This window comes from Phyllobates terribilis, unplaced genomic scaffold (assembly GCF_046119375.1).
Source record: "Phyllobates terribilis strain yellow unplaced genomic scaffold, ASM4611937v1 Scaffold_1__5_contigs__length_1240528914, whole genome shotgun sequence".
In the NCBI taxonomy this organism is placed as follows: domain Eukaryota; kingdom Metazoa; phylum Chordata; class Amphibia; order Anura; family Dendrobatidae; genus Phyllobates; species Phyllobates terribilis.
In genome coordinates this window covers 965,619,398-965,633,587 of record NW_027362761.1, presented here as the reverse complement: position 1 = coordinate 965,633,587, position 14,190 = coordinate 965,619,398, and the positions used below count along the sequence as shown (strand labels likewise).

The 14,190-nt window shown below is 44.5% G+C and overlaps 1 protein-coding gene across 3 annotated transcripts in view; it reads left to right on the top strand.

Annotated features, from left to right (window-relative positions):
- LRBA (LPS responsive beige-like anchor protein) overlaps nucleotides 1-14,190 on the top strand; it is a 646,348-nt gene that overhangs the window by 34,312 nt on the left and 597,846 nt on the right. For all 3 annotated transcript variants that reach the window (XM_073642521.1, XM_073642520.1, XM_073642519.1), the window contains exons 2-5: nucleotides 2,067-2,298; nucleotides 7,793-7,893; nucleotides 10,716-10,811; nucleotides 12,870-12,991. In XM_073642521.1, the coding sequence (XP_073498622.1) occupies nucleotides 2,067-2,298; nucleotides 7,793-7,893; nucleotides 10,716-10,811; nucleotides 12,870-12,991 (551 nt within the window). The remainder of the gene's footprint in view (nucleotides 1-2,066; nucleotides 2,299-7,792; nucleotides 7,894-10,715; nucleotides 10,812-12,869; nucleotides 12,992-14,190) is intronic.

Below are 14,190 nucleotides of genomic sequence, written 5' to 3'. Positions count from 1 at the left end.
GCACACTCTTGGCATTCTCTTGATGAGCTTCAAGAGGTAGTCACTGGAAATGGTTTTCACTTCACAGGTGTGCCCTGTCAGGTTTAATAAGTGGGATTTCTTCCCTTCTAAATGGGGTTGGGACCATCAGTTGGGTTGTGCAGAAGTCAGGTGGATACACAGCTGATAGTCCTACTGAATAGACTGTTAGAATTTGTATTATGGCAAGAAAAAAGCAGCTAAGTAAAGAAAAATGACTGGCCATCATTACTTTAAGAAATGACGGTCAGTCAGTCCGAAAAATTGGGCAAACTTTGAATGTGTCCCCAAGTGCAGTTGCAAAAACCATCAAGCGCTACAAAGAAACTGGCTCACATGAGGACCGCCCCAGGAAAGGAAGACCAAGAGTCACCTCTGCTTCTGAGGATAAGTTTATCCGAGTCACCAGCCTCAGAAATAGCAGGTTAACAGCAGCTCAGATTAGAGACCAGGTCAATGCCACACAGAGTTCTAGCAGCAGACACATCTCTTCAACAACTGTTAAGAGGAGACTTTGTGCAGCAGGCCTTCATGGTAAAATAGCTGCTAGGAAAGCACTGGTAAGGACAGTCAACAAGCAGAAGAGACTTGTTTGGGCTAAAGAACACAAAGAATGGAGATTAGACCAGTGGAAATCTGTGCTTTGGTCTCATGAGTCCAAATTTGAGATCTTTGGTTCCAACCTCCTTGTCTTTGTGCGACGCAAAAAAGATGAACGGATGGACTCTACATGCCTGGTTCCCACCGTGATGCATGGAGGAGGAGGTATGATGGTGCTTTGCTGGTGACCCTGTTGGGGCTTTATTCAAAATTGAAGGCATACTGAACCAGCAAGGCTACCACAGCATCTTGCAGCAGCATGCTATTCCATCTGGTTTGCGCTTAGTTGGACCATCATTTGTTTCAACAGGACAATGACCCCAAACACACCTCCAAGCTGTGTAAGGCCTATATGACCAAGAAGGAGAGTGATGGGGTGCTACGCCAGATGACCTGGCCTCCACAGTCACCAGACCTGAACCCAATCAAGATGGTTTGGGGTGAGCTGGACCGCAGAGTGAAGGCAAAAGGGCCAACAAGTGCTAAGCATCTCTGGGAACTCCTTCAAGATTGTTGGAAGACCATTTCCGGTGACTACTTCTTGAAGCTCATCAAGAGAATGCCAAGAGTGTGAAAAGCAGTCATCAAAGCAAAAGGTGGCTACTTTGAAGAACCTAGAATATAAGACATATATTCAGTTGTTTCACACTTTTTTGTTAAGGATATAATTCCACATGTGTTAATTCATAGTTTTGATGCCTTCAGTGTGAATGTACAATTTTCAAAGTCATGAAAATACAGAAAAATCTTTAAATGACAAGGTGTGTCCAAACTTTTGGTCTGTACTGTATATATATTTTTCGTTCCTCTTTTGTGGTTCAGCAGACACTGTCCACATTGTCCTTCTAAAAGGTTTTCCTATGGAGACAAAATGATGTCTTGCAGGGAGCTCTTATCTGTGATAATTGTCTGTTTCTATCCTGAGGTTGTGTAACACGTCGGGGAATAATACATATGATGCAACTAGAAGGTCTGTTCCCACATGACACTCTACAAGGTGTTATGCATATTGTGCATTATTACTCATTAGTTTCCTGCTTTTTGCTTGTGTATCAAGCCTCTGTTTATACTAGATTGTGGTATAGTTTTTTTTTTTTTTTTTTTTTTAAATAAATGTACATGTGCTTAGGTACTTGCTAAATTACTGTATGTAGTTAAATTTTTTTTTTTTTTTCTTTTGGCGAAATGTGTAAATTAAAAACTATTATTTTGGCTGACTGTCTTTTCAGGGCTAAACCAAAACAGCATATAAAGATTCTATATTTACGATTATTGGTGTATTTTTTTTTAAACACTAAAATGTTTTAAAAGTTTAGAGCAGCATGTTAGAAATCTTAGTAATTGTCATTACTCCATCTTCTGGCAAAAGGCCACCTCATTCGCATCACAAAATGGTATAATTTGTTCATTTTGTTTGGTACAAACATAACTCCCCATTGTATTCGCAGCTTGTTGGAGGGCAGTTTGACCTGGAGATGAATTTCATCATTCAAGAAGGAGACAGCATTATTTGCATGGTTGAGCTGATGGACAAATGTGATGTCACCTGCCAAGCAGAAATCTGGAGCATCTTTACTGCCATCTTGAAGAAAAGCATTCGCAATCTTCTGATCTGTACTGAAGTCGGCTTGGTTGAACAGGTTTTGAACAGAATTGACAAGGTCGATGGCATGATTGCAGGTAATAATTTATGGCAAACAGGGTGCCATAGGTACTACATAACCATGTAATACTGAGATATTTTCCCGTAGAAATAATGCCCCTATTTGAAAATATTTATGTAATACAGCAATGTATGAACAAAACATCTGATGTACTGCATACGTACAGTGGGGAAAATGAGTATTTGATGCACTGCCAATTTTGCAAGGTTTCCCACCTACAAAGAATGGAGAGGACAATCACATTATGGTTTTTACATAATTAGCATGTTTTTACATAATTAGCATTTTTTTTACATAATTAGCATTTTATTGCATGAAATAAGTATTTGATACAATAGAAAAACAGAACTTAATGTTTGGTACAGAAACCTTTGTTTTCAATTACAGAGGTCAGACGTTTCCTGTAGTCCTTGACCAAGTTAGCACACGCTGCAACAGGGATTTTGGCCCACTCCTCCATACAAATCTTCTCCAGATGTTTCGGGGCTGTCGCAACATTGAGTTTCACCTCTCTCAAAAGATTTTCAATTGGGTTCAGGTCTGGAGACTGACTAGGCCACTCCAGGACCTTTTTAAAATGCTTCTTACAGAGCCATTCCTTAGTTGCCCTGGCTGTGTGTTTCGGGTCATTGTCATTCTGGAAGACCCAGCCACGACCCATCTAAAATGCTCTTACTGAGGGAAGGTGGTTGTTGGCCAAAATCTCACGATACATGACCCCATCCATCCTCCCTTCGATACGGTGCAGTCATCCTGTCCCCTTTGCAGAAAAGCACCCCCAAAGTTTGATGTTTCCCCCACCATGCTTCACTGCTGGAACGGTGTTCTTGAGGTTGTACTTATCCTTCTTCTTCCAAAACGGCGAGTGGAGTTGATACTTTTTGGTATCTCATCTGACCACATGACCTTCTCCTATGCCTCTTCTGGATCATCCAGATGGTCATTGGCGGACTTCAAACGGGCCTGGACGTGTGCTAGCGTGAGCAGGCGGACCTTGCGTGCCCTGCAAGATTTTAATCCATGACTGCGTAGTGTGTTACTAATGGTAATGTTTGAGACAGTGGTACCAGGTCCTCCTGTGTAGTTCTAGGTTGATTTGACCTTTCTCAAAATCATCCTTACCCCACGAGGCGAGCTCTTGCATGGAGCCCCAGATCCAGGAAGATTGACAGTCATCTTGTGTTTCTTCAATTTGCTAATAATTGTGTCTTCTCAACAAGCTGCTTGCCTATTTTCCTCTGGCCCATCCCAGCCTTGTGCAGGTCTACAATTTTGTCCCTGTTGTCCTTAGACATCTTTGATCTTTGCCATAGTGGAGGGGTTGGAGTGTTATTGATTGTGTGGACAGGTGTCTTTTATACAATTAACAAGTTCAAACAGGTGCAGAGTAGGAGGGCTTCTTAAAGAAAAACTAACACATCCGTGAGAGCCAGAATTCTTGTTGATTGGTGGGTGAACAAATACTTATTTCATGCAGTAAAATGCAATTCAATTACCGTAAACACTCGAGTATCAGCCGAGGCACTTAATTTTACCACAAAAAACTGGGATAATTTAGACTCTAGTATAAGCCTAGAGGGGGAAATGCAGCAGCTACTGGTAAATTTCCCCATCCTGGTATGCATGGCCTCCTCATCCCCCCCCCCCCCCATCCTGGTATGCATGGCCTCCTCACCCCCCCCCCCCCATCCTGGTATGCATGGCCTCCTCACCCCCCCCCCCCATCCTGGTATGCATGGCCTCCTCACCCCCCCCCCCCCATCCTGGTATGCATGGCCTCCTCACCCCCCCCCCCATCCTGGTATGCATGGCCTCCTCATTCCCCCCCCTATCCTGGTATGCATGGCCTCCTCATTCCCCCCCCCCCATCCTGGTATGCATGGCCTCCTCATTCCCCCCCCCCCCCCATCCTGGTATGCATGGCCTCCTCATTCCCCCCCCCCCCCCATCCTGGTATGCATGGCCTCCTCATTCCCCCCCCCCATCCTGGTATGCATGGCCTCCTCATTCCTCCCCATCCTGGTATGCATGGCCCCCTCATCCCCCCCCCCCATCCTGGTATGCATGGCCCCCTCATCCCCCCCCCCCCATCCTGGTATGCATGGCCCCCTCATTCCCCCCCCCATCCTGGTATGCATGGCCCCCTCATTCCCCCCCCCCATCCTGGTATGCATGGCCCCCTCATTCCCCCCCCATCCTGGTATGCATGGCCTCCTCCCCCCCCCCCCCCTCCATCCTGGTATGCATGGCCTCCTCATCCCCCCCCCCCATCCTGGTATGCATGGCCTCCTCATCCCCTCATTCCCCCCCCCCCCCATCCTGGTATGCATGGCCTCCTCATCCCCTCATCCCCCCCCCCATCCTGGTATGCATGTCCTCCTCATCCCCTCATCCCCCCCCCCATCCTGGTATGCATGGCCTCCTCATCCCCTCATTCCCCCCCCCCCATCCTGGTATGCATGGCCTCCTCATCCCCTCATCCCCCCCCCCCATCCTGGTATGCATGGCCTCCTTATCCCCTCATCCCCCCCCCCCCATCCTGGTATGCATGGCCTCCTCATCCCCACCCCCATCCTGGTATGCATGGCCTCCTCATTCCCCCCCCCCATCCTGGTATGCATGGCCTCCTTATCCCCTCACCCCCCCCCCCCCCATCCTGGTATGCATGGCCTCCTCATCCCCACCCCCATCCTGGTATGCATGGCCTCCTCATTCCCCCCCCCCATCCTGGTATGCATGGCCTCCCCCCCCCCCCCCCCATCCTGGTATGCATGGCCTCCTCCCCTCACCCCCCCCCCCCCATCCTGGTATGCATGGCCTCCTCTCCCCCCCCCCCCCCCACCCCCCCCCATCCTGGTATGCATGGCCTCCTCATTCCCCCCCCCATCCTGGTATGCATGGCCTCCTTATCCCCTCATCCCCCCCCCCCCCCATCCTGGTATGCATGGCCTCCTCATCCCCACCCCCATCCTGGTATGCATGGCCTCCTCATTCCCCCCTCCCATCCTGGTATGCATGGCCTCCCCCCCCCCCCCCCCCATCCTGGTATGCATGGCCTCCTCCCCTCACCCCCCCCCCCCCCATCCTGGTATGCATGGCCTCCTCACCCCCCCCCCCCCCCATCCTGGTATGCATGGCCTCCTCATCCCCCCCCCCCCCATCCTGGTATGCGTGGCCTCCTCATCCCCCCCCCCCACCCTGGTATGCATGGCCTCCTCATCCCCCCCCCCCCCATCCTGGTATGCATGGCCTCCTCATCCCCCCCCCCCCACCCCATCCTGGTATGCATGGCCTCCTCATCCCCCCCCCCCCACCCCATCCTGGTATGCATGGCCTCCTCATCCCCCCCCCCCACCCCATCCTGGTATGCATGGCCTCCTCACCCCCCCCTACCCCCATCCTGGTATGCATGGCCTCCTCACCCCCCCTCCCCCCATCCTGGTATGCATGGCCTCCTCATCACTGCACATATGAAAAAAATAAACATTTCTACTTGCCTACCTTCCCTCTGCGCTAGTGCTGCGTCCTGTTCTGCCAGCAGCTGCTCTCAGCATCTGAGCAGCACATGACGTCACTGCCATGCGCCCTCAGATGCTGACGTGAGCTGCGGGGATATTCACTCCTCTCCACGCCCATATTCCCGTCATATTCATTTTCATTAATAGCGGACACTGTCAGCAGCGGCCGCAGCTCCTGCTGCTGCTCTGCGATCTTGTGTTCCCGCTACTAATGAGAATGAATATTCACTCCTCTCCACGCCCATTGAAGTGGGGAGGAGTGAATATTCATACTCTCAAATAGCGGGCACACAGGATCGCTGAGCCGCTGCAGGAAGCCAGCGGTTGCGACTGACAGTGTGCTCTATTAAAGAAAATGAACATTCACTCCTCTCCACTCCCTTGGGCGTGAAGAAGAGTGAATATTCATTTTCTTTAGCAGCGGGCAGCGTGGTAGATGCATCAGCCTGCTCCTACATGTGAACCGCTACTCCGCGGACACAATTCCCCTCCACCACCTTCCACAGCTGGAATGTAATTATATTCTCAAGTATAAGCCCAAGGGGGCTTTTTCAGCACAAAAAAAATTTGCTGAAAAAGTCGGCTTATACACGAGTATATACGGTATGTAAAAATCATACAATATGATTTTCTGGATTCTTTTTTAGATTCTGTCTCGCACAGGTGAAGTGTACCTATGATAAAAAGTACAGACCTCTCCATTCTTTGTAGGTGGGAAAACTTGCCTAATCGGCAGTGTATAAAATACTTATTTTCCCCACTATAGATATAGGGTGATCCCTTAGTAAGTCCTGTCTACCCTATATACTCATATTAAAGAAACAGCTAGATTAATGGAACTGATCTCCTAGCTCTCTAGAAGTCTATCCTGATATAAACCTGGCTCTAATAAAATACTAAGCCAAATGACACACGCAAATTTCATATTGCTTATTGGTGCAGATTGGACCAAGATGTATCAGGATATCATGCTAGATATCTTGGTTACTTGTCGGTGCACGATCTTATGGCAAAAGGCCACTTCATTTGCATCAAAAATGACATTCATGATGCGCTCTTTCCCCACCCTCGTTCCTCCAGACTGGCCGATCTCTCCCTATATGTGTGTGTACAGAGGGAGACCTGTCGGTCTAGGAGATCTGAGTGGGAAGAAGCCGCTGGGAATCTGTCTCTTGGAGCGATCGTCCTAGTTCATCCATCCCCAGATGCTGTTTTAAAGTATGTTTTCTGTGAAACATTGCAGCATTTCAAAGTAAAATGTTCACGGCTCCAATAACAAAGCCGGTCTCTAATCTATGCTGCCATAGTTCGGGCAGCATGAGTCGGCTGACAGGTACCCTTTAATTATAGCTGCATAGAAAAGCCATTGGAATATTCCCATAGTAAAATAAATCTGTTTGCACATCACAATTATCTCTAAACTGCTTCAAATTATCACAAAAGGCCACATAGTTTGAGTAAAATAATCCTTGAAAGATGGGCCTCACTTGTCTTGTGTGTGTGAACAAAACTATAAGACTCCTTTACACATAATTTTCAACCCACTGTACTGTATGTGATCCTATCGGTGAAGTCTATTAGGTGAACTTGCTTTTTATTTATCTTTTTTGCAGACTTCTGTATAGCAGCACTACCAACCAGACTGGGCAGTATAGCCCTATTCACATTACCAGGACTGTTCTTTGCTCAGTGGGGAGTCTCTGCTAGAATCACTATTTATTACAATTTGATAGTTGTATACTAAATTCTTTAAATTCTGTATTTCTAAAGTAGTGTGAAGAAAAAAATGTATCCTCCTTATTGTATGGTTATTTGTACTGCTCCATACTTATCTACAATTTTGATGTAATTTATTCAGTTTTTTATTGTTATTTACTGTACATTTTTTTTATAACCCCAAAAACCCTCTCCCACCCCTCCAAAAAAAAGGGTTTTGTGCTCTTGTTGTTGTCTCCCTTGTGAACCTATTTTGCCTTGTTCCTTTTGTTGCAGATCTGCTGGTGGACATGTTGGGTGTGCTAGCAAGCTACAGCATCACGGTCCGTGAACTAAAGCTATTTTTCAGTAAACTTCAGGGAGAAAAGGGACATTGGGTAAGAGAAATTTCTTACCAGCAAGTTTTAGCTGGTCATTGTTGGAATAATTGTTTCTTTTACCTTTTTAACCCTTAACTGGTGAGGTGGGGTTTTTGTCACGCAACTGGTGATGTGGGGTTTCCTATACCCCAGTGTTTAGAAATCTCTTATTTTTACAGAAAATGCAAAGATCACGTTTGTTTTAATCGTTTTCTTATTGGCGATTGATTACACGAGTATAACAAATTTTTGACACCCACAAATGGATGGAAGCTAGTGAGACACGTATCCTCATACCAGCATTTTTCAATGAAAGGCAGCCGAACAAAAATTCCCTGGGGTCTCACCAGTTGAGGGTTAATGAGGTTTTCTAATTTATCTGAATAGGTTTCAGAGATATATATTGGGAGAGTTCCTCCACTTGTATGTCCACTATATGCCATTTTATAGCCATACCATGACATATCAGCCAGGTGATAGGGGCTTAAGCTTACATTTGGTGGGTGCAACAGAAGCTTATATCCATGAGAACAGAACCTTCACTGTATAAAGAAATGGTACTTTGGGGGCAATTTATTAGGATTGTCATTTTTATACTGGACATAATAAAAAGCCTGCTGGAGGAAGTTTCGCCTCATTCGTTAAAGGAAATGTGTCACCAGGTTTTTGCTGTGCAATATCAGAGCAGCACAGTGTAGGGCCACAGACCTCTATCACTTACTGGGCTGAATGCTGTCATTCATCCCCTGATGAAGCTGTTGTGAAACACGTGTCGGGTCTGTTGGTGGGTGAACTGTTGATTTCCATGTACTATTGACCTTTAGGCTGTGTGCCCACGTAGCGTTTTACAAGCGTATATGCTGCTGAATTTCCGCAGCGTAAACGCTTCAAAAATGCATGGTAATCCGCCCCCCATGGTCCTCAATGACAAGCCGCACTGTCAATGCCCATGCTGCGGATTTTTCCACAGCGTTTATGCTGCGTTCAAAAATCCGCAGCATGTCCATTAATTTTGCGGACACGCAGCGTAATCATCGCCATTGACTTGCATTGGACCGCGTGACATCCGCATCACTACATGCGCACAAGCGGATATCACACTGTTCAATGTGCGGACGGTACCCAGGCCTGGAGGAGAGGAGACTCTCATCCAGACCTGGGTACCATAGAAACTGTAAAAAAAAAAATTGAAAATAAAAAATACAGTTTATACGCACCTTCTGATGTCCTTCCGGTGTTTTGTCTGCTCCGTCCGCTCTCTTGCAATGCTCCCGCTGTTGTGAAGGACCTGCCATGACGTCACTGAGTCATGTGACCCATCACATGGCTCAATGACGTCACCGAAGGTCCTTCACACCACCGCTAGCCGCCCAACACACCGGACGCGGCAGAGAGAACACCGGGAGGACACCCGAAGGTGAGCATAAACTTTATTTTTTACCATTTCATTCTTCTTTTTTTTTTTTTTTTTTTTTATAACTAACTTGGTCACACTACTATAAATCCATTCCGGTTGCATGGATTTATATAGTGTGAACAAGTTGTCAAGCACTCTTCCAAGTGATGCTAAAATCGCTTGGAAAGCGCTTGATAACCCGCATGCAGAAATGCATGCAAAAACGCTTGACAAACGCTTCTACTTGGTGGGAAAAACGCATGTACAATCCGCATGCGTCTTTCCTGCCAGGGAGAAGCGTAAAAAATATGCAGCATTTCTGCATCGTGGGCACATAGCCTTAGGGAGTACATTTTATGTAATGCCTGGTATATATATCCATTACCTATTGATACTTAGAATTATTTACTCTGTTCTCTTACTAGGGATTCTCTCCTTTATCATTGCATCTTTAGAAATCTTATACATTGAAAATCCTCTATATACTTAGTTATGGGCATTGATGAATTAATTTAATTTATATGTGATGCATTTACTCTGATTCGTTTTATCTATTCACGCTCACATTCATGGATACTTTTGAATAGCCCACCCATTAATTGTTGTCTGCACCTGCAATTCGGTTCTGCTTTGATTTACATTGTATGATTATTTTAAGCAAAATTGTTTCAATAAAAATATTGTTTTTAATAATAGTCTTGTACTTTGTTCCTGGCATTTTGTTGTTCTCTTTTTCTTTCTATACACCTCCAAACTGACGTCAGGGAAATGATGCTCTTCCTCCTTTGTGCACGGTGTTCGCTTTCTCTTTATAAATTCTATTGGTCAATTCATGAAAATCGTTTTATTTTCATTCAAAGTCTGAAAAATATGTCGGCCTTCTACATGTGACTAAATCTAGTTTCTCCGAGGCATTGTGCAATTGTCTGGGCTGCTCAGGATCTTCAATATGGACTTTAAGTGGGGTTGTCTACCTCCTCTGTCCTGCTACTGGGAACAGAAAAAAGAGAGAACTTTTCTCCTGGGTGACCTTGTTTCCCAGGTAGCTGCATTTTCCAGCTTACCCACATAATTTACTAGATAATATGGCAAAAATAATTATCGCTTCTGTGCGCTTGGCGCCTGGCTCTCTTGAGAGCAATATTCAACTTCCACCCCTAGGCACATTGGCCGCTACCATATATTTTGTAATGTATGTAGTTTATTTGCCTTCTGAGCATTTTTTCCCTCCATGCTCTATATCTGCTATATGTTTATTGCGGAAAAGGTTGCATATAGTTTCTTTAATTTTCTTGTTCTTTTTTATTTTTTGTAGTTGAAAAGTCTTTGCATTTTATCTGTGCATATTTTATCTGTTTCTCTCTCTAATATTTTGTTTTGGTGTAAAACGAGTTCTCTCACATGTTTAAGTTTAAGTTTAATTTTTTTTTTTTTTTTTTTTTAGCCGCCTCATGCGGTTAAGCTGTTGTCTGTGTTAAAGCACATGCCTCAAAAGACTGGCCCCGATGCCTTTTTCAACTTTCCTGGAAAGAGTGCCGCAGTAAGTAAGAGGAGATCATATGAAATGTTCTGTCCACATAAAGTAATTTGATTAGTCAATTTTCCTAAACCATTTTTGACGTTTCTACCTGTATTACTTGGGATGTGTTCACACATTACAGCCAAATGGCAGATCTAGCCGCTGCATTGCAGAAAAACATAATATGACTGCAAGTATGTATGCGGTGTAAAAATGAAGTAGAAAAGGGCATTAAATCTCTACTTGCTAACAATAACTTGAGGATGCGCGGCAGAGCTTTTCTGTGGATTCCAACCTGTCGGTGTTTAGGGGGAAAATGTTCAAGTCTAATATTTGTGCAGTGTGGAGCTTAGATGATCTGTCGCCTGTTGGAAATCTTTGATGTAAAGGGAGACCAAAGTATAAAATCTTTCTTCACTATATATAATTAGCAAACTTATTTAAAATCCTGTTACAATTAGTGGTTCTAGTTCTATCCTTTTAAGAAAGAGGCTTAAAGGGGTTGCCTGGTCCAAATCGATAAGTCTGCAGTCAACGCACCAAATCTGCAACATGTGCACACAGACTTGTTCTATACTTTGATAGTGCCGCGTCATATTAGTCTGGTCTATCAAATATGTTTTGTTTCTATTTTTTTTTCATTACTTTTAAGAGATTGATTTAAAATGTTTTTTTTTTTTTTCTTTTTAATAACTTTTCTTTTGGAGAAGTTAACCTGTGATCTTCTGATTGCTTATACTACAGTGTATACTGCATTACCACAGTGGATAGAACAAATCTCACTCTCCAGTGAAGCCCAGCCTGTGGCCGAGTATCACAAGAGAGCTAAATGGCAGTGCCTGACAACCCATCGGTGCCCTGAGACCGCCCATATAAATGCCGCCATCACAAATTGAATAGCAGCAGCCCGCACAATGCACTCCGATCACCTTTGAGGCTGAATTTTTAAGGGGTTTTCCCAAAACAAAAGTTCATTTTAATCAATGGCTGTGTCTGACCATGCAGGAACATGGTCTGATCATACCTCAGCTCCTGGGCAGGAAAGGAAGCAAAAGACAATACAGATATTACAGCACCGGGATCACAGAGGATTCATTTTGTGAGGTAAAATATTGTTTAAAAACAGACAGTGGAATGTTTTACCTCACAAAATGAATCCTCTGCGATCCCCTGCTGTAATATCTGTATTGTCTTTTGCTTCCTCCCCTTCCCAGGAGATGCGGTATCAACAGACCGTGTTCCTGTACTGTCAGACGCAGCCATTGTGTTCGTGGGAAAGCCCCTTTTAAGTCCCCCTGAGAGAAGCCTCAAACCTACATGATGTAAGCCGCTATATGATCAGGGTGTATTATACACAGGGACATCTAACGTTACGGACCATGATGGCGCTACATAAGCAAGCATAAAAATGATTACGTGGCTGATTGAGCACAATATTCAGCATGAGGTAAAGCTTTGCCTCCTGGTTGGTAAATTTATACCGGATTTACTTTTGTTAAGTTTATGTGAGAAAAAGTGAATACGGTAGATTCTCCCCTTCTGTTCTATGGACCAGTGCTGCGAGAAAAAAGCAAAACGGACAAACCCTACAAGGCTCCTCTTTGCCATTGACCCCTCCACACAGTTTACCCCCCCAGAGAAGAGAATCTCACCAGATTTTACACTCTGTGGTAAAGTGAAAGTAAGACTTGCGGCACCATAATACTGAGGGAAAGCGTCTGATATGCTAATGACACACTTGAGAAGTTTTGTATTTTTTTTATAGAATTTTATTCACTGTTTTTTTTATCTTTTTTTTTCATAAGAGATTCGTTTACTTTAATGCAAAAAAAATGGGACTTTTTCCATCGAAAAATTCTACGTAGAACCCTTTTAGTACTTCCTACAAATTTCAGGTGTATAAAGTACGTGTGATGGTAATGTTTCTTTGTCATAGAAAAATACTAAAATGTCCATTTGTGTGCCTTTGCTCTGTAGTAGTTTATGATGAAGGAAACATGCCGGTCTGCGCAGTGGCACAAGCCGTAAAATAAGATGAGATTACGTTTATTACATGTTGACTTTCCCTCTGAACTTTAGGCCATTGCCTTACCGCCAATAGCCAAATGGCCATATCAGAACGGCTTCACTTTTCACACTTGGCTAAGAATGGATCCGATAAACAACATCAACGTGGACAAGGCAAAACCCTATTTATATTGGTAGGTGTAAGAGCTTCTGTCTGAGGAGGACACATCTTTTAATATGCTAGTATTTGTACACTAAGGTGTAAGGCTATGTGCCCACGATGCAGAAATGCTCCGGATTTTTCCTGAGCGTTTCTGCATCTCCCTGGCAGAAAAAACGCATGCAGATTGTACATGCGGGATTGTACATGCGGGATTGTACATGCGTTTTTCCTGCCAGGGACATGCGGATGTGAAGCGTTCTTCACATGCATTTCCGCATGCGGGTTGTCAAGCGCTTTCCAAGCGATTTTAGCATCACTTGGAAAGTGCTTGACAACTTGGTCACACTATGCAAACAGCATGGATTTATATAGTGTGACCGAAAGAATGGTAAAAAATAAATATATACTTACCTTCTGATGGCCCCCGGAGTCATTGTCTGTGCTTGCCGGCAGCTCGCTGTAGATTTATGAACCTGCCGACGTCAGCGGTCGCGTGACCCGTCACATGACTAAATGACGTCAGCGCAGGTCCTTTAGTTTACCGCGAGCTGCCGGCAAGCGAAGACAAGCATACCGGGGGCCATCAGAAGGTATTTTATTTTTTTATTTTATTCGTTTTTTTACAGGTACTATGGTACCCGGGTCCAGAGGAGAGGCTCCTCTTCTATAAACCCGGGTTCCATGCGTTCCATGCGCTTCCGCAAAATAATTGGTAGTGCTGCGTATTTTTCCGCAATGATAATCCACAGTGGAAAATTCCGCTGCATGTGCACAGCACATGCGGATTATCATTGGGGAACATGGCAGACCTTCTACCAAGCGTTTTTTTTAAGCGTTTCTGCAGCAGAATTGCCGCTGCGAAAATGCTTAAACGCATAGTGGGCACACAGCCTAATAGAAATTTCTGGCGTAACTATAGTAAATTTATATGGTTGTGTAGGCCGTACCATTCTTATTGAGCACCAAAATATGCTAAGAGCGGCTAAAAACTAAAAAAAAAAGAAGTTGCAAAAGTTTGCAACACTTAAATGCACTGAAATTTTGCAATTTTTTTCAAGAGAAAACTGTTGCAATTCAGTTAAAAAAAAATACATGGGCTAGATTTATCATTGCCTTTGGACCTCTTTTTCATTTTAGTTTTGTGCCTTTTATTTGTTTGCACCCATTTCAGTATTTAATTTGTTCCTTTTTTAAAGTCTGTGCTTGCCAAAGTTGGTGCAACTTCACTCC